Source organism: Protobothrops mucrosquamatus, unplaced genomic scaffold (genome assembly GCF_001527695.2).
Source record: "Protobothrops mucrosquamatus isolate PMUCROS unplaced genomic scaffold, P.Mucros_1.0 scaffold43, whole genome shotgun sequence".
In the NCBI taxonomy this organism is placed as follows: Eukaryota; Metazoa; Chordata; class Lepidosauria; order Squamata; family Viperidae; genus Protobothrops; species Protobothrops mucrosquamatus.
The window spans coordinates 2,250,936-2,274,200 of record NW_015386425.1 but is presented as its reverse complement, the minus strand read 5'-3'; the positions used below and the strand labels follow the sequence as shown (position 1 = coordinate 2,274,200).

Below are 23,265 nucleotides of genomic sequence, written 5' to 3'. Positions count from 1 at the left end.
TAATGAGCAAGAAAGAAATCCTGTAAAAAAAAAAACCAGTCAACTTTCTTTTTTTACAAGAAGAGAAACAGTCTGAGAGAATGAAATTACAGTTCAAATAAGTATATTTTTGGTTCTCAGTATTCCTGTAAAAGCTTGATACAGTTTACTATTTCAGGTGCTTATCTTTTATAAAGTTAGAATAATAATTTGAATCGCTATTTATTCTTTTGAAAACAGGTGTTTGGGCTAAAAACTGGAGAATAAGCTGAATAGTAAATTCAGCTTCTTGATGGTAATGATAATGCTAGATGTTATCAAAGCCCTATTCCAGAACAAAGGCTCAGCACTGAGCAATAGATATCTCAGTTTGTTTACTTTTTCTTAATCATATTAACTAAAGTACAGGTTATGCCCATACAAAATTAGCACTTTAGTTACCACCATCTTGATACTGATGGCATTTGTTGAGCAACCTCTGTTCCCATTGTGGCATGGGTACACAACCAATTGAAATCACTGATAAAAAAAACAACCCCAAGGTTGCTGTCTTAGCTAAAATAGAAGAAAAGGAACAGTCCTCCAGAGAAAAAGCTAGAGTTCAAGAATTCAATAAAAAAATGTCCTCCTCCAACTTCTCCAAGTCACCGCTCACATAGCAATCAGAAAGAAAATGGGCATTTGGCTTTCTTTTCAAAGCAAGCGCATCCACAGAGATACGATGGGTGACTTTGGCTAGTCATACTCTCTAGCCCAGCCCTCTTCATAAGATTATTGTTGTGGGGGAAATAAGAGGAGGAAGAAGCATTATAGTAGGTATGTTTTCCGCCTTGAATTATTTATAAAATTAATACAGGCAGGATAGAAATAAACAAAAAATAAAAGAAATAATAAAAGAAATAACATTCCTGCTTGAATAAAGGATTGTGGGCAGCAGTTCCCTGATATGCCAAGTAGACTGCATGAACATGCAGAATCCATATGGGGAACTGCACAAAGGTGACTCATACTATAAGAGCATCCACATGAACTGAACTAAACTGTGACTTTATGTCTTGCTATCTCCCCTTACTATTCCACAAGCAATAGTATAGTGCTACATATTTGCTAAGTCTATTGCCCACTGTATAAATCAAAGAAGAACGTTAAAATAATATTCTCTAATGTATTTGAAGAGTGTTTTGTACCTTTTGCTGTTCCCGGATGCAGGTGATGAGTATCTGCAACTCTTACATAGTTAGCTCTCATGGTTAATCTGGAATCAGTTCTCTTTATTTTATCTCTGTGCAGGGATAAAAACATTAATCAAAAGGATAAGTATAAAATTCTCTTCACGGAACCATGAATTCTAAACATCTGCTATCATCAACTTGTGAATATCTAAAATGGCATGATATCCAGGCTGTGATTAGAACATGTCTCCCATACTGTTTTAACAATGGCAAATCTGCCCAAAAGCTTCAAAAATCACAAATATGTACCCCATCCATCCTAGCCCTATCTCTTCCTGTTGATGCTAGACAGTTGGAACTATGAAGAACTAAGGAAGTTTTAAGATATCGCAGATCCCAAAAATCAGTCGACCGAGTTTCCAAATATGTGAAGAGAAAAGAGAAGACTAAGCACTATGTTCTAAATTTAACTTTTCTCCAACTTGGCTATTTCCATTCTAGTGATAATTAACCATGTCTCTTATAGCTAGCATAGCTATAAGACAATGCAGCTTCCAGCCACAGAAAAGCTCCCTATGCAAGCCCAGAATAATACCTAAATGCAGCTACTTGGCAATAACAGTTTGCTTTGTTAAGTTGCTGCTAAATCAAATTTAATAGCTCTGCTAATCTTCTCTGTGCTGCCAAAGCGAGCATGTAAATCAAATTTAATGACTTAGTATGTTATGTAAACCTGTTTGTCATGCATCAGTGGTAATAATAAGTATCTGAAAAGAGTTCAGCGATGGTTAATTCTACAATAACCAATCTTTTAAAGCCCCAAACAAACTCAATGAAATTCTTCAGGAAATTCTCATCAAACTGCAAAACCATCACATCCAAGTTGTCCATAATTATGAAAAATAATTTAAAATCATTTAATTATTTCTGTAATAGGACATCAATTTGTCCACAGGCAATATTAAAAATTAAAAAAATATTAACTCCTCAAACTTCTATTAACTAATTAACATGTAGCAAACTCCCCCTTGTGTTTATTCAGAAATTTACTATATCCTATTACATATAATTTTAATTTTAAGTGACATTTGTCAATTTTGTACATGCTATTCTTAATATTATATATGCATTCCCCTGTCTAATATTGCTAGCAATCAAGATTATCAACCACACTTATCTGAATTATAAACATTCATTTTTTTTATAACAGATAGCAATATAATTGATTCCAGGGACAATAGGCATATTTGGGGAAAACGTTTAAATAATACTCAGTTTCTTTTAAAAATCAAATTAACACCTACTTTTCTGGCTGTTGTTTTCCTTTCTTTTTGCTTAATATAGGCAAATTCCTTTTCTCTCCCGCCTGCTAGATGATATAAAAAACAAATCAGAAGTTTTCCATCTGGGTACAATCTCACTTAAAAATGTAATATTGGTTGCATTTCTTGCCTTAATGTGTAATAGTTGCCAATTGGCAATTACTTTAGATGCAGCTATAAGCCTTCAAAGAACGTAACGCTGTCATTTTGGTATATATGCACAGCAAACCTATCTCTTTTGTATTATATAAATGAAAAAAAGATTTCATCCTCTTGTACCAATACTAGAGCATTTAGATACAACCTGAAACAACAAACTCTTTAAGGCACATAATATCATCTCGCCTTTGTGCACAATCTTTGAAAGTCACACTTTTATTTTTGAGTAACAAAAATTGGATGTCATTTTTCAGGTTGAGGTCTGTAACATGTCTGTATGTGTCTCATATACTATATGAGATAAGAAGTTCAGCCATAGAGTGCTATGTGTGTAAGAAGAACGGAAGAGTGATTATGTTTTATTTGTTTGATAAGTTTAGTCTGCTTGCAATTTTGAAATTGTCAATTCAATCATACCATCAGATATATAAGCCCATCTGAGAGTAAATAGTTATAAAAACTTCAACAGTAATCAATACTTTCATGAAAACAACAATTCCCATTATGTGCTTCTAGGTGAATTATCATCAGGCCATATATGCTTAATACTGCCAAGGTATACTAAGACATTTATTTATATTAATTGAACATATATTTTCCGAGCAAGATGATAGTTTACAATTCAACCTCTTTGTATATTCATGAATTCAACTTCTATATATAGTAAACCTGTTGGTTAAATTGCAGATCTATGCAAGACAAAGGCATGACAAAAAGGTTTTATTCATTTTTTTATTTTTATCTATTCATTATTTATTCAAATAATTACTAATGAAATGGCCCTATTCCAGGGGTGTCAAACTGCCGGCCCGTGGGCTGGATGCGTCATCTGGAAGCCGCGCCCACCCCATTGCCAGCAATGGCAAAACCGTCCCGATATGTTGAGCGACGTCATGCCCTATTCTAACTAGCCTACTTCCCTTTTATTTCTTTTTTTATGAAATAACTTACAAACATCTCCTACCCAACTTACATATAAAAAATTAGTGTGGGAAATTATCTGCATTATTTTCCCACCTTAAAGAGATGACAAATTTCTACTGCAAAAAGCTAATATTTAAAATGAAACCAATCAATTCAATAAGTCTCAGAAACCATTACACCACTTTTTATGCAGTTTTGCTGTCATTTTCTTGCATAGCTTTTCTAGGATGAAAAAAATAATACCTGATCAAGTATTGTGCAATGCTCTGGATGCTGCTGTAGAACCCAGCCTTTTCTTCTCCAGTCGGCTACACCATTATATTCAGAATGTGTCATATCAAAACCATCCAATGAAGAACATCTGGAATTAATAGTGCTGTTATAAAATAAATAAGAAACTATAATTAAACACATTGCTAACTTTTCAACCATCCAAACCAGTGGTTCCTTATTGGAGATAAATTGGGCAGATCCTGGGCTAAAGCATCCAGTTTGGGACTACTGCTGCCAAGACATTTGTGTTTTGTTCTGTTTTTCAATTTTTTTATGGGGCATTATTTGAGACTAAGGGGTAATTGGGTCAAACAGTTTAAGAATTGCTGATCTAAAGTATTTTTTCCTCTGGAAAAGTAATTGTTGTTTACCTTTAAGTATAGAGCTTTGGATGATTAACTGTATATACACAAATTTGGACTTATGCAGATTATTATTTCAGAATGATCCTGTACTGAGCTTTATTATAGTAGATATACCCTTATCTTACTTTCGTGAATAGTTGCTTCACTAACCAATACAGATGCCCTGAAATATCAGACAGGAAATACTTATAGGACAGGAAAGAGAAATATTTTATGTATGCAGATGCCCATTTGAAGAAACACAACTATAGCCATTGTCCTGTCTAATTGTGATGTAGTCTATAAAGAGCAGTTCAATTTTTTTTTGTAAAAGTGAGATTTCAAAACTACTTTCAAGAGACAAATTAGGCCTCAATGTACTCTGTCTTGATTCTAATGTATGTTTTTAACTTTACATCCTTTGGAATTTTATTAGCTGACTTGATTAACAGAGTAGAATGGTACAGTATAAATTATACAATTCATGTAAAGTCACCAGAATTTTTGCTTACAACATGAAAAGATCGGTTTCTTATGCACTATTATTACAGTGCATGTGCTGGGTGATAAAAAGTTCCTATGCCTCCTTTGGTTAAAGTCAAATATGGCTGTCATAGCCAGTTGTCTGATCTATTGGCTTTATTGCCTCACATAGTTCCAGAGCATTATTATTTTATTTATCAGAATAACATAGTACTTATGTAGCGGGGCTGGCTGAAAGGCTTTGCAGGAGCCTGCCCGGGGAGAGGGAAGCTCGGACAGCTGCTGCCAGTTTTGGGCGCGGCGGGCGTGGATCAGGCGGAAGGAAAGAAAAAGGAGGAAAAAAAGGGAATGAGGTGGTTGCTGTTGTCGGGGAGAGACCAGGTGAAGCTGAAGAGGGTTTTGAGGTTTTAGCGGATCCCTTTCTTTGAAGGAGAGGGAAGGAGAGAGTGAGAAGGTGGAATTTTATTGCTTTATTGCTTTATTGCTTTATTGCTGAGGAGAGAGAAAGCTGCTGGGGTTGCTAAATTCAGATTTTAACAATAAGGGAAAGGGGGGAGGGGTTTTGACACCAACGAGACCTGAGACTGCGAGCGACGACAGAAGAGAAGCAGTGGTCGCTACTGCTTTGGAGACTAGCGGCCATCCGAACTTTGATCACTGTTACTTGTGCAAGTTACAGACATTGTGGGGAGTTGCCCTAACGGGACGAGCTGTTACTGCAGAACGCTGACTACCTTCGTTTGCGTTTTCCATTGCTGCCTGGAGCTGGGGTTTTTCCCACCCCCGTTTCCAAACAGTTGCTGTAAAATCATTGACTACTGCTGCTACGACTGCCTGGGGCTGTTAAACACTGCCATGCATTAACTATTGGGGCTAGGGGCTGGTCATCTTTGTCCTGAAAGCCCTTGCTTGACGCCGAGAATCTGCCATCTCCTCACTTCGCGTGAGCTCCCGCTAGAAGAGACACTTTATTAACATCTTGAGAGCGCAGCTACAGAGCGCGACGGAGGGGAGCGGGGGTGGGAGGGCCTGGGCTTTGGCAGCCTCTGAGGGGGTAACGCTACACTTACAATAAAAGATTCCCTGAGTACAATTCATGACAATTACAACGAAATTTATTCTCAGTCTAAATTTATATTCTGCAATTACAGAATACTCGGTACTTGGGAGTTCTCGGTTGCCAACTCAGCTGAGAAAATATATTTTTTTAAACAGAATAAAACTTTCAAAAATACCAATGTCCATTCAAAAAAAAAATTTAGCTGTATCTGTAACATTCCAGGCAATTTTTGATTTTAATTATGAAAGCCAAAAAGGTTCCTGGAATAGAGCATAAGCATAGAGTCGTATAAACATGTACATTTCTACAGAACAAAATTAATCTTTGATATGAAATGATGGATTTGATTTAATTTCCTCAATTTTAAAGAGTACTACTAGAATATTTCTTAGCTTGAATATTACATTGAAATAAGCTAAGTACAGGTAGTCCTCAACTGACAACAGCTCATTTAGTGACCATTCAAAGTTACAATGACTCTGAAAAAGTGACTTGATCATTTTTTATACTTATGACCATTGCAGCACCCCCATGGTCACATGATCAAAATTCAGACACTTGGCAACTGACTCAGATTTATGACAGTTGCAGCGTCCCGGGGTCATGGGATCCCCCTTTGCAACCTTCTGATAAGCAAAGTCAGTGGGGAAGCCAGATTCACTTAACAACTGTGTTGTTAACTTAACAGCTGCAGTGAATTACTTAACAACTGTGGCAAGAAAGATTGTTAGATGGGGCAAAACTCACTAAACAAATGTCTCACTTAGCAACATAAATTTTGGACTCAATTGTGATTGTAAGTCAATCACTTACTTATTTTGGGCTCAACTGGGTAGCCATTATTTGGCAACTCTCAAGTCTGAGATGGTATAGATTCTCCTGCTTGAGTAGGAGGCTAGACTAGAAGACCTCCAAGGTCCCTTCCAGCTCCTATCCTATCCTATCCTATCCTATTCTACATTATGAATTAAATTTCAAAACAAGATTCTCCAATTATGCCTGTTTCATTTCAGTACCTGCAAGAAAATGTCAATATATTTATTTATATTCCCACCTCTATTTTTATAAATAATTCAAGGTGGCAAACGTACATAATGGCTTATTATTTTCCCCACAACAACAAACCTGTGAGGTGGGTTGGACTGAGGGAGAATGACTAGCCTAAAGTCACTCAGCATCAGGTCATTTATATAATAATGGCTCCTATTTTAAGAACTCTCACACCTATCCAGATTTAGCAAGTTATGAAAATAACTTTAAATTCCTTTTATGAATCAAATACCAAACACTAGTTTAAATGAAAAGAAAACATTTAACACCTACTTAGCAATAGGACATTTCCCATTATGTTTCTTATGAATCACTGGATGCTGTATCATATCTAGATAGAAAATAAAGTATTATGCTATTAGTTAAATATTACATTGTACTGGCTTTATTATACAATATCATACAAATTTCTTTATAAAATATTTCAGAATTATGTTTTTAGTATCTTATCATGACTATAATACCGAAATAAGTACTATAAAGTAATGCATTTAGTAACTTAGTAATCAAGCCAATTGCTAATTAATATATTTTACAATTACCTATATTTATTCTGGTAAATGTAACTTTCTTGTTCACAACATTGCAATATGGTTAAAAGTACTAGACCTATTCAAGTCAGATGGTACAACATAACCAACATTCTGTTCAAAAACTGCACTATGTAATAATGTTTTAGTTTTTACTTTCTAAATATTTTTAGACTTGAGTGCCTTCTACTTAAAGCAAACATACACACATATTTATCACATTATTCCCCTTTGGTGTAAGCAACTCTATGAAAAGAACAGAAAAAAAGTAGTAGCAAGTAATAGAAATTGGAAGCAGGTAATAAAAGGGGGGGGGGAGAAAATCTGAAACTATCTTATACTACTATTATTTATTACACCTCTCCAAAGCAAAGATACATTACTGAGAAATCTCAAAATACAACTCAGAAAGAAATTTTCATTTATTTAATCTTGGAACAAACACTTACCTTCTTCCTGGCTTGAGGCTTCTGAGCTATCCTCCTTGAAATGTTCTGGCATCTTAGTTGTCTTCAGGGAAGACTGGTAGTTATCTGAAGAGTAACAGTCATTAAACAATAAAATATAATTATTTTAAAAGCTTAAGTAGAACAATAAACTGGATTTGCAGAAGAACTGCTGAACATCTGAAGTTAGAGCAAGAGCAAGTGAATTCTAACAGCTGCCATTAGCAGAAATCAGTGCCTTCTATAAGCAATATTCAATGCAATGCTCACAGGAAGACAGCATTTATAATACTTCTAAACAGCATCTACAGGCAGGCCAAATGAAATATATATATGAAGGCTACAATGAAAAAATTGTGTATTTTAATGTATTTATAATTTATAAGCAATTGTGGAATTTTTCCTAATAAAATAAAAGTCTTTGTCAAACATCTGTCAACGTCATGGGCAGGTCCATCTAGTTTTCTTGTCTACAGAAATGGTTTGGCATTACCTTCTTCTGAATCTTTTTCAACTTTCTGGTCAAGCTTACAGAACTGCTATTTCTTCCTGGTATTCCACTCAAGTATATATAGGGCTGATCCTGCTTATCATTTTGAAATTAGATACCAATTACATGTTACCACAGAATGTAGCTCTCCTAATAAATTAGAATCTATTAAGGAGCTGAGGTATTTTTAGATATAGGTAATCCTTGATTTATGACCACAACTGGGACTGGAAAATTTGGCATTAATAGGTCATTAAGTGAGGCATTGCACAATTGCACCCTTCTATGATTTTTTTTGCTGCGGTCGTTAAAGCAAATCATCACATGAGCATGATTTGTGACCTTCCCTATTCAGTTTGCTTGTTGAAGGTCAGCTGTAAAGGTCACAAACAGTGTTCACATGACTGCAGGACACTGCAATGGTTGTAAGTGTAAGCTGATTGCCAAGTGCCTGGATTGCAACCATGTTACCATAGGGACACTGCAATGGTCACAACTGCAAGGACGAATCATATGTCACTTTCCTTTTGTTGAAGTGCTATTGTAACTTCAAATAGTCACCAAATGAATGGTCATAAGTCAAAGACTATCTGTAAGCATTATGTTGGTGTTCATTTCATATATTCTCATTTATTAATTCAATTGGTTTTCATTCAAGCTGATATACGCCACAATTTGGATACCTCCATATTTTGGAGCTTAAGTCAACAGTGCATCCAATTTAGGAAAAATAATTCACATGGTCAGAAAATTACCTAAGCTATATCCGCATTTTATCTATATGCATTTTTCTTCAATTATAATACAAAATAAAAGTTAAGGTTTCAGTTCAACTTTTTATCTCCACTCATGGTGATCCAAGTGATGCTGTCACTGCCCTCTTGGGGTGGCAAAGGCTTTTAATGTTGTAAGCCAACCAGAATCTCCTCGAGGTAAGAAGGACGGTAAATGAATAAATGAATGAATATAAATAAATAAGATCGTATCTTATGTCTGTGCAAATGGGAGATAGTTTGTTCAATCATTCTCTTTCACTCCTCTTTACTGCAGATCTCTGTATCATTTCAGGTAACACAATCTTCTCTGCTATAACCCAACATTTGTCTTTGTTTCCTTTGCATACATATGTATAACCTAAATGCTGCACTCAACAGAAACGTGATGCTTGTAGGATTGTCTGAGATACAGAGGATTGCTAAGTTACAATACGTACAATTAAAAGATGCCACCCATTAACAACTATTCTGAAAGTAATATACCAAGAACACCTAATAAAAACTATCTGATCAACAACTTGAGATAGCATTCAAATCCTATAATTTTAACTGGCATAAGGATTAAAATATGCTTCAAAATAGGACGCTTGTATACAAATTCATAGCAGAATAAAAATAAATCAGAGTTTCTTACTGTGAGAATGTACATCTTCCGAAGACAGAGTTTGAAAGAAGTTGTTTACTCTCTGATTCTGGAGGAAAGCTGGAGAAGTATTTGCAAAAAGTTGCCTAAAACATATGAGAAAAATCAAATGTACCAAGGAATACATTTAAGACTAAAATTTAACATAGAGAAATGCCACTGTGCCTCAAACCTCCACGCAAATAAACAGATACATAGAAATACTGGAAGGAAATAAAGGAAAGGAGATTTTATTCTGGGCAACGTCAGGGATGTTTAAAAGTTTGTGAATCTTTTTGAATTTTCAATATTTCTGCATAAATATGACCTAAAACATTATCTGTTCTCCACATAGGTCCTAGAACTCAAAAAAAAATTCAATAAACAAATCATTTATTTATTGTTCATTTATTTATTGAGAAAAATGAACCAAAGCTACATATTTGTGTACGGTAAAAGTATGTGAACCTTTGCTTTCAGTAAATGGTATCCCCCCTTTTCCCTTGGTCACAACATCTCCATAAGATTAATGTCAGGACTTAACTTTGGTATTCCAAAACATTAACTTTCTTCTGCTTTAACCATTATTTGGTTGTACAAATTGTGTGTTTTGGGCTACATTCTTGCTGTATGATCAACTTTTTCTTGAGCTTCAATTCACAGGCAGCTATTCCGACATCATCCCATAGAATTTGCTGGTAAAATCAGAATTCATGGTTCCATCAATGATGGCAAGCCGTCCTGATCCAGCAAAGCCGTCTCAATTTAGGATACTACTACCGCGTTTCATAGATGGGCTAAGGTTCTTGTGCTGGAATGCAGTGTTTGTCTTTTATCAAACATTGTGCAAGCCAACAGGTTCTATTTTGGTGTCATTCTCCACAGAACATTCTTCTCCACATGGTTTTTCATCCACTGTGGATGGGCAGCAATGTTCTTTTTAGAGAATACTGGCTTTATTCTTGTAACCCTGTCATGCAAACCATTGTTGTCCAGTGTTCTCCTGATGGTATTCTCATAAATACCGACATTTGTCAGTGCAAGAGAGATCTCCTTAGTTCCTTAAACCCTGCCCTGGGGTTTTCTGAAACTTCCAGAGGATTGCAACCCTTACTCTTGGTTTGAACTTGGTTACTCCTGGAGAGAGTAACAATGTTGTTGAATTGCCTCCATTTAGACACAATCTGCATGGCAGTAAATAACTGGAATCCTTTGGAAAAATTTCTGTAGTTTTTTCCAGTCTAATAAGCATTAACTGTTTCTCAGAGGTCCTCACAGATCTATTTTGTTGAAGCCATGACAGACTAATAGGCCTGTATCATGAAGATCAGTCTTTGATAATGAATACCCAAAATTCTGTTCATAAATAAGGCAGGACTTTCTAGTCACCCCTGATTAACATTCCATTGATTGAAACTCCTGACTCTAATTTTCCATTCAAATGAACTGATAGTCCCAGAGGTTCACATCCTTTTGCCACCAACAAATATGTCCTTTGGATCATTTTCATCAATAAACAAATGTACAAGTATAATGTTTTTGACTCATTGTGTTTAACTGGTTCTCTTTATGTAGTTTAGGACTTGTGTGGAAAACCTATCATGCTTTAGATCATATTTTTGCAGAAATACTGAAAATGAAAAGTGTTCACAAACTTTTAAGTACATCTGTATAATAAAATGTCTCAGAAACCATGTGAACAAAATCTAATATACCGTAGTATGATCCAAAACACATTGCAGCTATCTAGTTTTTAAATGACGAGCCATTTAGACCTATACTTTTTTCATAATACCCATGCCTACATATGTATAATCCAAATGTTGCAACTGCCTCACACAACTGGGAATTTTGTAGATTTTGTGTAGAAACTTTTATGCTTAGGGCCTATACCGGTAGTTACAGAGTAGGGAGGAGGACTATAGCTTAACGGTACAAAATATGGTCAACATTTAAACATTTGTATGTTCAACACACGTAGCAATATTCAGCTAGATCAGGAGTAGATACCTTGATACCCACTGAATGTTATAGTTACAACAACCCCTAGTTATTAAACACATTGGTTGGACCTGACAGAATAGAGAAAAATGTAGTTTGCTTTACCCTGAGGTAACTAAATCTGATTCTATATAAAACACTGATTTCTCAGATTTCTAACTGAATGACATAATAATAAAGGAAATGATACATTCAAGATAAATTGTGTCTTCCAGTAAAAATAACTATATTCATTGCTCCAAAGTTTTACCTTATCATAGGCTCAAAGTCTGAATGCCTCCTTTCTTCTTGTTTCTGTAACCCCTGATTTAATGCCGCTAAAATAGTCTTGTCAAATGATTCAGAAGAAAGATCCTTTGGAAGCTAATGAAAGGCACAGTATTAATTATTGTAGAAAAAGTAACATTTATCATAGGTAAATGGATAAATGATTATAACATTTAACTGATCCTATTAGAACTCCCTTCTTCATTCCAGAAATACACAGATCAACAATGATTTGAATGATTTTTATTTAAATGGATTAGTAGACCTAGTAACACCGCATGACAAAAGTGAAAAGGCCATCACAACATGCATAGTATCCAGTAGAATAGTCAGCTGAACTTTATTCTCTACAATAGGTATGGAATTTTTATTTAGTGAAAGATGAAACCCACCCAGACAGCAATCTTTAGAAACAGGAGATGCAAATATAAGTTATGATGAGAGTAAGAACAGAAGGGCAAAGATGGAGTTTTGCAAGGCAAAGCATATTGGCATTTGATCTCCAGATATCCAAATATCAAGGTGAATTATGTTAAGAAGTCAGTGTCCAAACTCTTTAAAATATGTTATAAAGTAGAATGTGTGTGTGTGTGGGGGGGGTAGATGTGTGTTTGTTTATGTGTGTGGAGAAAGAGAGCAAGTGCTAGGGCATATGTCAAATTTATGATTATGTGCCTTTGGGGCAAGAGCATTGCTTTATCCATCGTTCAATGCACTCTTGACTCTCATAAAACAAGCCCATTCCTGTTCACAACTTTCCTTACAAGTGCCACAAAGCCTGTAAACAACACCTGCAAGGTACCTCTGACTCACTTTCAAGATGATATCCTCCTTTCTACTAAGAAGAACAAGAGTCTTAGGGAGAAGGATGTAATTGTGAGGATAAGAGAGATACTTTTATAGGAGGAATCCAATTTTTGGATGATAAACCTGTATCTTGTACCAGGGAAACTTCTTTAGAAAGACAGAGAGCTTTGCTTGTAGGTAATTCAGTCATTAGAAAAATAGATAAATGAATTTGTAACCAGTATGTAAGTCATTTGATAACTGACTAGACTGATGCAAATATAAGTGAATGTCATGCGCTGTCTAGATAAGTTGCTAGGCCGTAAACAGAAGACTTACTCCATTTTGGTACTACTGCCATTAAAAAATATAACCTGTCACTTCTGGAAGCCAAATCTAGGCTGCCAGGTAGCAGGCTGAATTCCAAGACTGCCAACCAGCGTTCTCAAAAATGCTATTTATTTCTCATGCAGGGCCAGCTAGACAGGCAAAGCTTGTGAACCTGTGTGGGTGAATTGCTCGAGCCAGCTAAAGGAATGTAGTTTTGTTAAGCATGGAGGAACATTCTAGGGCAAGCTAAACCAAATGCCAAAAGCATTTGAACATTATATAGATGTTTCAATGCCAGTGCTGTAAGTCTCTGAGCCAAGATGAAGAAATTATCATATATTATTGTAAACAAAAACATAGATATAATGGGTAAACAGAAACTAGGTGGAACAGAGTAGAATCCACTCATTCCTGAATCCAACCTAAGAGAAAATACAAGGAAAGACACAAATAGCAGTATTGTTCTTTATATTATGAATCTATAAAATATTGGAAAGCTGAATACTTTTACAGAATCACCATAGTGGCAACATCTAGTCTAATTAATATGAAGAAATCAAAAAGCCTGTCCCAATGAAAAACCAAAAAGGAGCAAAACATACATTCTGTTTTGTCAGAAGATATGTTAAGATGATAAGAGGGTATACACACAGAGAGAGAATCTGAGCAGCATGCAACAAAAATCAAGGGAATCACTTTGAAAAATATATTTGATGTGGAGTCCTTGATGCCCTCTGAGCTTGATTGTTCACTTGCAAGCATTTCACTATCCAATTATGTAACATCATCAGTGCCCGTGGGTGTGGTGCTTGTTCATTTTTTATATAGAAGCTTGTCCTGATGGTATCAGAAGAGGTGTGATTTAATTCTTAGTAGATGCTTGATTAGAGTATATATAGGGTATTCAAAATATATAAACAAAAAACCAATAAAAGTGGCTGTGCCATTAGATGACAGAATAAAAGGAATGCTCAAAGACAGTATGGAACCTGCAGGGAAACTGAATTAATTATTTCTATCCAACTTTACTACAGAAAATATTGGATAGATACCTAAGCTTATATTGACTTTTAGGAGTGAGAAGACTGGAAGAACAAAAGTAAACTAAGGTGACATAATTACCTGAATTCTAAGTCATCTTGAGAGAATACAAATAGCAAACTCTCAGATCCTGATAGAATCCATCCAATTCTTAAATAACTCAAAAGTGCTGACTACTAGTAAAAATAAATTATTTGGCCTGCAAACTGGGCTCAAGCAACAAAAGGTCTGGAATGTAGCTATTGTGATACCAATTTTTCAAAGGGACTCAAAGAAAATCTGGGAAAATTATAGGGCCAGGAATCTTAATATCTGTTCCAGAGAGATTAGTACATATGGTACCCTAAGTAAAACACACACAAATACAAACATATAGAACAAGAATTAAGGTAAATCAACATGAATTCTGATCAAGTAAATCCTGTCTCACTAGTTTTATACTGCAGACTTCAGAGCGCTAAGAGGCATGTGGATGGAACTGTTAATAAGATATACCTCATTTCAAAAAAACATCTTGGCCAAAGTTGTTCTTCAAAGATGCTCAGTTAAATTAGCAGCCATGGAACAAGAGAACTCAAATATATTGTAGACTGCTAACTTTTTTTTTTTTTTTAAAAAGAAAAGTAAAGAGAAGTTAAATGGTAATTTTCTTAATGGAGGGAAGTAAGAAATAGATATATTTAGGAATCTGTGCTGGGCCAGTGCTTTTTAACTTGTTCGTAACTCATCTTGAAGTATAGACAAACAATGAGCTGGCAAGCATGGATGACAGTAAACAAATTAGGATGTTAAAAACTGAACGTTAAGATTAAGCACTTAATTAATCCATGGAATTAATTCCCACAGTACATGCGGATGACCTCTAAGTTGAATGAGTGATGAATAAAATCATGGAACACAGGTTTATCAGAGGCTGTTAATTTTGAAAACTTAGGGCAGATGTCTTCAAACACCAATTGCAAGAGAATAATGGCAGGAAACGGGCATTTTTGGTCCAGAAGAATATGGTCAGCACTGTGAGTAACAAAATGCTGAACTACAATGGTACTTGGCTTTATTTATGTTCTCATATTCATCAAAAGTAAATTGAATGAGCAGAAATGTACCCTCTCCTTTGTGTTTTCAATTGGTCTCAATAGTGCAATTTGACTCATAACTTTTTGCCAACTACCCCAACATTCCCTGATGGGTTATTTAAAAAAAAAATCAGCAAAATCAGTGCAAGCACGAAACCTCATGAAATTATAGTGTGATGTTCATAACTTGTGAAAAGTGGAATAAAAATATTTGATTTGACCCTTGCACAAGTTGAAGGAGGTACTTTCTGAAACTAGAACAATATTTGTATCACTAGAAACAATTTATTGCTTCCTAAGCAGTTATAACGTGGTTAATATTTCATAAGAAATAATACCTGTATATATTCATCTAGAAATTGAATATATGAATATTTTTGACAGATTAGCAGATCAACTCTGCATATCAAAATCAATCTACCACTGTAATTTGAAGTAAAACATCATGCCATCTAGCTTTATTGCACAAGCCTTTGAATATTTACCTTTAAGAGAAATTCTTGTAGTTCCTGATGTGTTTTTGTTACAGAGGATACAGAATGATCAGACCAGATTACCTGAATGAAAAAGAAAAAAAATCCTTAAAAGTTCTGTTTCTATAAAACCAAGCTACAGGTAGTTCTTGATTTATCACCACAATTGAGCCCAAAATTTCCACTTCAAAGTAAGACAGTGATTAAGTGAGTTTGCCCATTTTATTATATTTCTTGCCACAGTTAAGGGAATCACTGTAACACCGTTAAGTAAATCTGGCTTCCCCATTGACTTTTGCTTGTCAAAAGATCGCAAAAGGTGATCACATAGCATCAGATACTGCAACAGTCATAAATACATGCCAGCTGCCAAGCTTCCAAATTTTGATCATGTGATCATGGGGATGAGGCAACAGTCGTAAATATGAAAAACGGTTTAGTTACTTAGTGTTTTGAGCATGAAATACAGGTAGTCCTCAACTTACAACCATTTGTTTAGTGACCTTTTGAAATCACAACTGCACTGAAAAATGTGATTTTAGAAACAAAAAAACTAGAAAAATTAAGAAACCGGTTCCTACTGGTTCCAATCAATAGCCTGTTTAGTCCAGCAGTCTTAACACAAAGTGACCAGTCTGGTGTATTCAGGAAGTTCACAACCATGGATAGCCTTTCTCTGCTGCTGATCTCAAGTAGCTACGTTAATTTCAGACGTTACTGTTAATCTTGGGCCAGACTTCCAGGGGTAGTTAGCAACATTTAAGACCCCCATGAGTTTATTTAATCTCTCTTTAGGATTATCTGAACCAGGGGTAGGCAACCTTGGCTCTTTTATGACTCGTTGACTTCAACTCCCAGAATTCCTGAGCTAGTTGGCTCAGGAATTCTGGGAGTCGAAGTCCACGAGCCATAAAAGAGCCAAGGTTGCCTACCCCTGATCTAAACTAGTGCCTACCCCTGATTTAAACTACATCACTACATGTAATGACAAAATAATTCCACAGCTTATCCATTCGTTTTTTATTCCATTCAATCATGTCCTATTCTTGAGCACTGCCTGAACAAGTCCAAGCAGGTTTTTTGGCAAGGTTTTTCAGAAGTGGTTTTGCCATTGCTGCCTCCTAGGGCTGAGAGAAAGTGACTAGATCACCCATCTGGCTTTGAGCATAAGGTGGGAACTCATGGTTTCCTGATTTTTAGCTTGATGCTTGAATCATTACAACAAAATGACCCTCCATTCATTATTTACTGGTCCTAAATCTCCCCATGTTTAATCTTAATTGTTAAACTTAATTTTTAATATTACGAGAACAAACCATCTTTTGGACCTTTATGAATCTAAAACACAGATAAATGTCTTTGTTTCACTCACACATTTTATCTATTATTCATATTTAATGTCCTTATTCTGGGACAGATAAATTTGTTTTATTTCTCTTCCCAGCTATGTGGAAAGAAAAGTGAGGAGCATGCAAGTCGAGCTTTTTAACAGGCTCATTTTTAATCATGGCACTAAACTATGATTTACCATTATGACTAATGCATGCATTGGTCAGTTTTTTTAGATCCCATTTTGTAATTTTTAATTAGAGAGATGTGACCATCAGATACCGTAGATAACTTACTTTGAAAGTATACTCCAAATGTTTATCAGATCTTTTCCTAGGTACTCCTTTAAGCATTATTTTCTGAATGTGTACAGCTGAAAATAAAGAAAACAAGACACAATTCAGTAATTCACAGTGCTGTGTAAGGTTTAATATATCTTTGTCACTTATTTGGCCATTGTGTTACTAGACATTTATTACTATTACTATTGTGTAACTATTACTAGAAATTTAGATTTTTAATAGAATTTCAAGAGATCAATGGAATGTCAATTTGCTTCTACACTTTCAGTTTTATAATACCTTCATTACAATTATAATCCATAATTATCCTTAATTATGGATTATAAGCAACAGGGTCACTGCACTGAGGGTCTTCCCCACAGTATTATCCATTCCGTGATTGCTTTGAACAGTCTAAATGTCTGAAACAAATCTGAGTATGTGGAATGAAAGTCTTCTCATGTAAGACTGGATATAACATAGGACTCAGTTACTAAATATATGCTGTCCCTGAAATAGTTAACATAGATTCAACAATGCAAATGCATACAAAATACATAAACTATACCTTTGCTTCTGGCCTCCAAAAGAGTTAATGGAATGCTTTAATAAACAATAATTATTATTAAATGTTCTCTCTCATTTCACCAGGTACAAAGATTGGAAGAAACTAAAAGTTTACCAGATATTAGTTGTATACTTATCACAGCTAGTTTGTAATAATATGATAAACAATTTTCCTAGAAGTCAAGCTTTTCAAATAAATATATCGAAATACCTTCTTGCTGTGATCTGTGAGTAGCTACCATAAGTTTATCATGAACTGCTGCCCTTTGTTCAAGTGAACTGCTTTCGCTTGTTGGCATGGAGTTATGGGAAAAGTTCTAAATTGAAGGAAAGAAAAATCATAGTGTTACCTATAAATGTCATCACTTTTAACAATACAAAAAATCAAAATGCATCAACTCAAAAGTATACTGTAATCTTAAAGTTTCAGGTATTTTTCACTCCCTACTTGCATTCCACAAAATTAAGATGAAATATTATAAGTTGAAATGTTGTCAAAACATCTTCACCCAGAAACTTTAAACACAGTTTACCATGTACATCATTTGTGTAGCAAATTCAATACTTATTCTTTTCCATTATACTGGCAGTGTATTAAAAAGCATTTACAGAAAAAATGAAAGCTATCCTATGCTAATCTTCAGTACTATATAAAATATACATACAGCACAGCTCATATTATTTATTATTTTTATTATTATTATTATTTATCAAATTTATACCCCGCCCTTCTCCTAACGGACTCAGGGCGGCTTACAGCCAGTTAAAACAGATAACTAATACAATAATACTAATTTTAAAATATGATTAAAATGAAATATTCATTATTGGCCGTTTCTTTTTAAAATTATTTTAAAAACCAAATTAAAATACCCCTTAGGCCAGTCCGGCATTCTGTACAATTGCTCCTCATGAAGAAACTGTAAGACACAGTTTCTGGCAGGTTTACAGCTCGGAGAGAATAATTGGCTTGCTGAAACCATGATTGGTGCCTTCAAAAAATACACTGGATTTGTATTTCTTTTTCTAATCACTTATTGACTGCTTTTCAGCTATTAGGCATCTTTGGATCAACAGGTTTAACAGCACTGGGTGAGATTCCTTCAATTCTTAGTAAAAGAAGTTGTAAACACAAGTTTAAGGACCTAAAAAATCTTTTGGAATAAACAGCAAGAGTGATTAGAATTTTGATTATGGAAAGTTATAGATCAAGGGTACAGATGGATTTGAGATAAGATTTTTGAATTAATCAAAAAATTAATCTCAATTCCTCTGGGAAAATGATATTGTTTTAAATTCTCTTGGGAAAGAAAACATGATAGGCTAGGGTGACCTTGAAGGTTGGACTCTAGAGGGATCCAGAAGAAATTGAAGATTACAAGTAAAGGACAAAACCTCTGTAATTTGACTACTATAGAACAAAGCAGAATATTTAACACTGGACATATTGAAGGATGTTTTTGAACAATGAACTCAGAAATTAATTTTAAGGGTGTATGCCTCTGTAGATACTGTTTAAAAGATATTATAAAAGAGGAGCAAGTTATATCTGACAAGATTGAGACTCTCTGAAAGTGGATTTAAAAATAAGTCTACAAAAATGATATGGAAAAAAGATGGTAGACTGCACATACAAAAGAAGCTGGCCAATGTCTTAATAATTAAAAACAATATACAAATAACAAACCAATAGAGTAACCTAGGCAATTTTCCTATGTTGATTTACAAAGAGTCTTGTTAAAGCTTTTTAAAAATTTTGTGAGAAGGGTCAAAGAAAAAAAATGACAAAGCTTTAAGGATTTATTTTTAGATAAAATAATCTCTTCTTCCCATATCTTAAAAGTCATAAGTTATTAAAAGTGTTTAAACTTGTGATGAAGAGGAAAGTCATTTCTTCATATATTTTCCCTTACATTTTTTTCTTTTCTGCACTTTTTCTTTTTTCTTTTATGGGTTGTATTAGTTTTTAGTTTTTTAATTATTTTTAATAAAATTACTGTATAAAAAACACACCAAAAGGACAAAAGAATCAACAAATTACAGCCCCTCCCCCATTTATGTTTTCATAACTACAATCTTTGGCAGCCCAGAGATCTGTTATCAGGTCTGGCAGGGTTTGTAAAAGATTACTGTTCGATCCATTGTGATAGACAGACTATGCAAAAGGAAAATGGCACTGAAAATTAGCAGCCAGCAACCAGAAGGTGAAGGGGCATGCTCACAACAACCCCAAATGACCAAGTGAAATTGGGCTGGCCCCATATCTACATTTATTGTGATATGAAGTGCTGAAGGTGACATTATTAACAGTATGTCCCCTAAATACAGGTGGTGAGAGATCTCCAGGTTTAAGTTAGCAGGTCATGGGGAAAGAGCTCACCAAACCAGCTTCTTCCTACCAATGGATTATGTTATTAAATACTCTAATCCTGTTTGTGCATTACCTTACAAACAGATAAAACCCAAACCACAGGAGTCCTTAGAAAGGATGAGAAACAGCCTTTAGTGGATGGTGCTACTCAACCGGCCTTCCCAAAACAAGTTTCCTCTGGATATGATGCATCACAATTCTTTAGAGCAGTGGTTCTCAACCTTTTTAATGCTGCGACCCCAACCAGTCGTAAGTCGAGGACTAAACCGGTTGTAAGTCGAGGACTAAACCGGTCGTAAGTCGAGGACTACCCAGCCGGTCGTAAGTCGAGGACTTTCCCTGCCCGGGAGCGCCGCGCATGCGTGGTTCCGCCCCCTGCGCCGGCCGAGGCGTAGCTGGCAAGCGGCAGAGACAGAGCAGGCCGACCACCAGCTGGCCCAGCCCAAGGGAGGTAAGGCACCCGCCGGAAAAGAGGGAAAAAATGGCGGACAAAAAAAATGGCGGACAAAAAAAATGGCAGACAGCCTTGCTTGGCGACCCCCATGAAATGGTCGATCGACCCCAAATGGGGTCCCGACCCACAGGTTGAGAACCACTGCTTTAGAGAGTGTTGCTATTAACCCATTCTGGATGAAGAAGATGGAGTAAAAGTGTATGTCTCTGTGTGTAATTATAGCAGGTAGAAGCAGCAACAAAGATACTTTCTGAAAGAGCTCATACGACCACCGATTAAACAAGAGAAGGGCTGCAGTGTGTGTGTGGGGTGCGAATGTGGGAAGGGATGCCCTTACCCGTGACCCCCGGCAAGTGAACCCCTCCACCTCGTCTTCGTCCCGGCAGAGGGCTCTCCGCAGCCGTTCCAAGTGCTCTCTGAATGTGACTCTCTGATGGAAAGAGAAGGCAGGGTGCAAAGAAGCCATGGTGAAAAGGAGCAAGAGCTCCTCTTGAGCCACCAGCCCCAGGCCCGCCGCCTCCGGTCCAGCTAAGGCGGCGGCCTCCTCCTCCTCCTCCTCCTCCCCTCCTTTCCTTCCCGGGCGCAGGGGCCCAAGCGACCGGCAGCTCTGCAAAATGGCATCCACATGGGGCAGCAGGCGATGCAGGCGGCTGGCAGCCTCGCGGTTCTCGGATCCCAGCAGCGCCAAATAGACGATGAGCTTGGACCGCACCGCGGGGTCGCGGAAGTCGCTGCCGCCCAACGCCAGCAGAGGTGCCGAAGGAGGGGGGGAACCGGCGGCCGCAGCCCCGGGAGGAGAAGACGGGGGCGGCGGCGGTGCCGTGAGCAGCTGCGGCGGCTCCCGGCTGCCCCCGGCTGCAGCAGAACTGCTTCCCGCCGGGACAGCGTCGGCGGCGGCGGCGGTTGCAGAAGCGGCGCCCCCGCCGTTAGCTTTGGCCTCCGAGTCCCGCAGGCAATGGTAGTCCTTTCGGGCCAGCTCCTCCAGGCAGGAGCCCAGGAAGCGCAACTCCAGCGGGTTGAGCAAGTCGAGCAGTCCGACGGCGAATTCCAGCCGCTGAGCCGAGCCCAGGGCCAGGCCGAACCACTCGTAGACGGCTTCGCGGGCCCCTCCGGCCGAGCAGCCGCAAAGGCAGCGGAGACCCGCCGAGGCTCCTGCGGCGCCCGGGACCACCATCGCCCCGGATCCAGCTTCGCTGCGAGGCGGGTGATTGGTTAGGCCTCCGCCCCCGCAGCTGCCGTGGGGCCTCAGTGGGATTCCGGCGGCCGCTCCTGCGTCGTCTCCCTCCGCCCTTTTACGGCTCATCGTTTGCCGTTGCTGCGGCTGCTTCGCCGGCAGTTTCATCTTCAGCATCCTCGAGACGGAGGAGGACGGGAAAGGGCGTGAATTGGGCGGGCTCAGCGCCGCCACCGTGGTGGGTCAAGAGCCGCCGCCGCCGCCGCCGCCGTTCATCTCCTTCCCCTCCCGCCGCCCTTTAGAGAGGAAGCCCCAATTCCAGCTGAGGAAGAGCGGCGGGAGGGGGGGAACTTTGCAACGGCGCTGGCTGGAAAGGAGGCAAGGGCGACAATGGCGGCCGCCGTCGTTCTCCTGTCAGCTGCTGAAGCAGCGCGTGAAGACCTCGCGGGCGGGGTTAGCGAAGCGAAAGGGAGACTGGCCGGATTGCGCAAGTCACCCTCGTCGCTTTACAATAATTCTCCTTTTGACCCCCAGCGAAGAAAAGTGTGAGGGAGGGAGGGAGGGAGGGGGGGCGGGAAAGTTCAACGGAGGCGGGGAGGGGGGGGAATCGGTGGAATAGGCAAGAGAGGAAGAAATAGAAGTGGAACATTCCGCGACAGCCAATCGGGGGCAAGTTCGCCAATTGCGTCACTACGCGTAGTTCTGAGGGCCTTCGGGAGGTCTCACGGCCTTGGCGGTGGAGCGTCCCGCTAGGCGCAGAGGTAGGCAACCTTGGCTCTTCTATGATTCATGGACTTCAACTCCCAGAATTCCTGAGCCAGCTAGGCTGGCTCAGGAATCCTGGGAGTTGAAGTCCATGAATCATAGAAGAGCCAAGGTTGCCTACCCCTGCGCTAGGGTCCAGCAAAGCGCTGGACTGTCTAGTCATCTCCTTTTCATAATCGGCTGTGGGTAATGTGTGGAGCCTATATTTGTATCCATCATATGATTAGGGGTTTAAACTGAAATAGGTTTCACATGTCATCGGTGTATTGATGGAGGCTACAATGCTATTCCTATTTACTGGGAGGTTAACCCAGTTACTCAAGACGATTTATTACATTTATATCATATTTTTACTCCAAAGCCTCAAGATAATTGTGTAAAGCCATCACTTCTCCTGTTTCCCCCCGCAACAATGTCCCTAGGAAGTTAGTCTGAGAACACTCCTGAATATGGATCCTATGCTTTTATGAACACGTTAGTACCGGTAAGTTTAACCTATGGATGGGTGAGCTTAATACTACTGTTAGAAGTAAGTCTTCATCCTGGTTCATCCAAGCCGGGAATAAATAAGCAAACATGGCGACTGCTTTGGGAAGAAGGTTACAGTTTATTGCAGAAGACAGATGGTCTTGCAAGAAGCAGCAGAGGAGAGGAAAGAGAGAGCGAGCACATGGGTAGAAGGCCTTTTTATACCCTCTAGCCCTGCCTGGAAGTTTCCTG

The 23,265-nt window shown here is 37.9% G+C and overlaps 1 protein-coding gene across 1 annotated transcript in view; it reads right to left on the bottom strand.

The window, feature by feature from the left end:
- ZCCHC2 (zinc finger CCHC-type containing 2) overlaps window positions 1–22,056 on the bottom strand; it is a 29,883-nt gene extending 7,827 nt beyond the window's left edge. Inside the window, 14 exon segments of the mRNA XM_029283254.1 lie at window positions 1,167–1,261; window positions 2,456–2,520; window positions 3,800–3,932; window positions 7,040–7,097; window positions 7,746–7,829; window positions 9,643–9,737; window positions 11,882–11,994; window positions 15,617–15,688; window positions 17,230–17,306; window positions 17,993–18,098; window positions 20,944–21,337; window positions 21,410–21,435; window positions 21,523–21,713; window positions 22,002–22,056. Of these exon segments, the coding sequence (XP_029139087.1) occupies window positions 1,167–1,261; window positions 2,456–2,520; window positions 3,800–3,932; window positions 7,040–7,097; window positions 7,746–7,829; window positions 9,643–9,737; window positions 11,882–11,994; window positions 15,617–15,688; window positions 17,230–17,306; window positions 17,993–18,098; window positions 20,944–21,337; window positions 21,410–21,435; window positions 21,523–21,713; window positions 22,002–22,056 (1,564 nt within the window).
- Window positions 22,057–23,265: the final 1,209 nt, after the last annotated feature.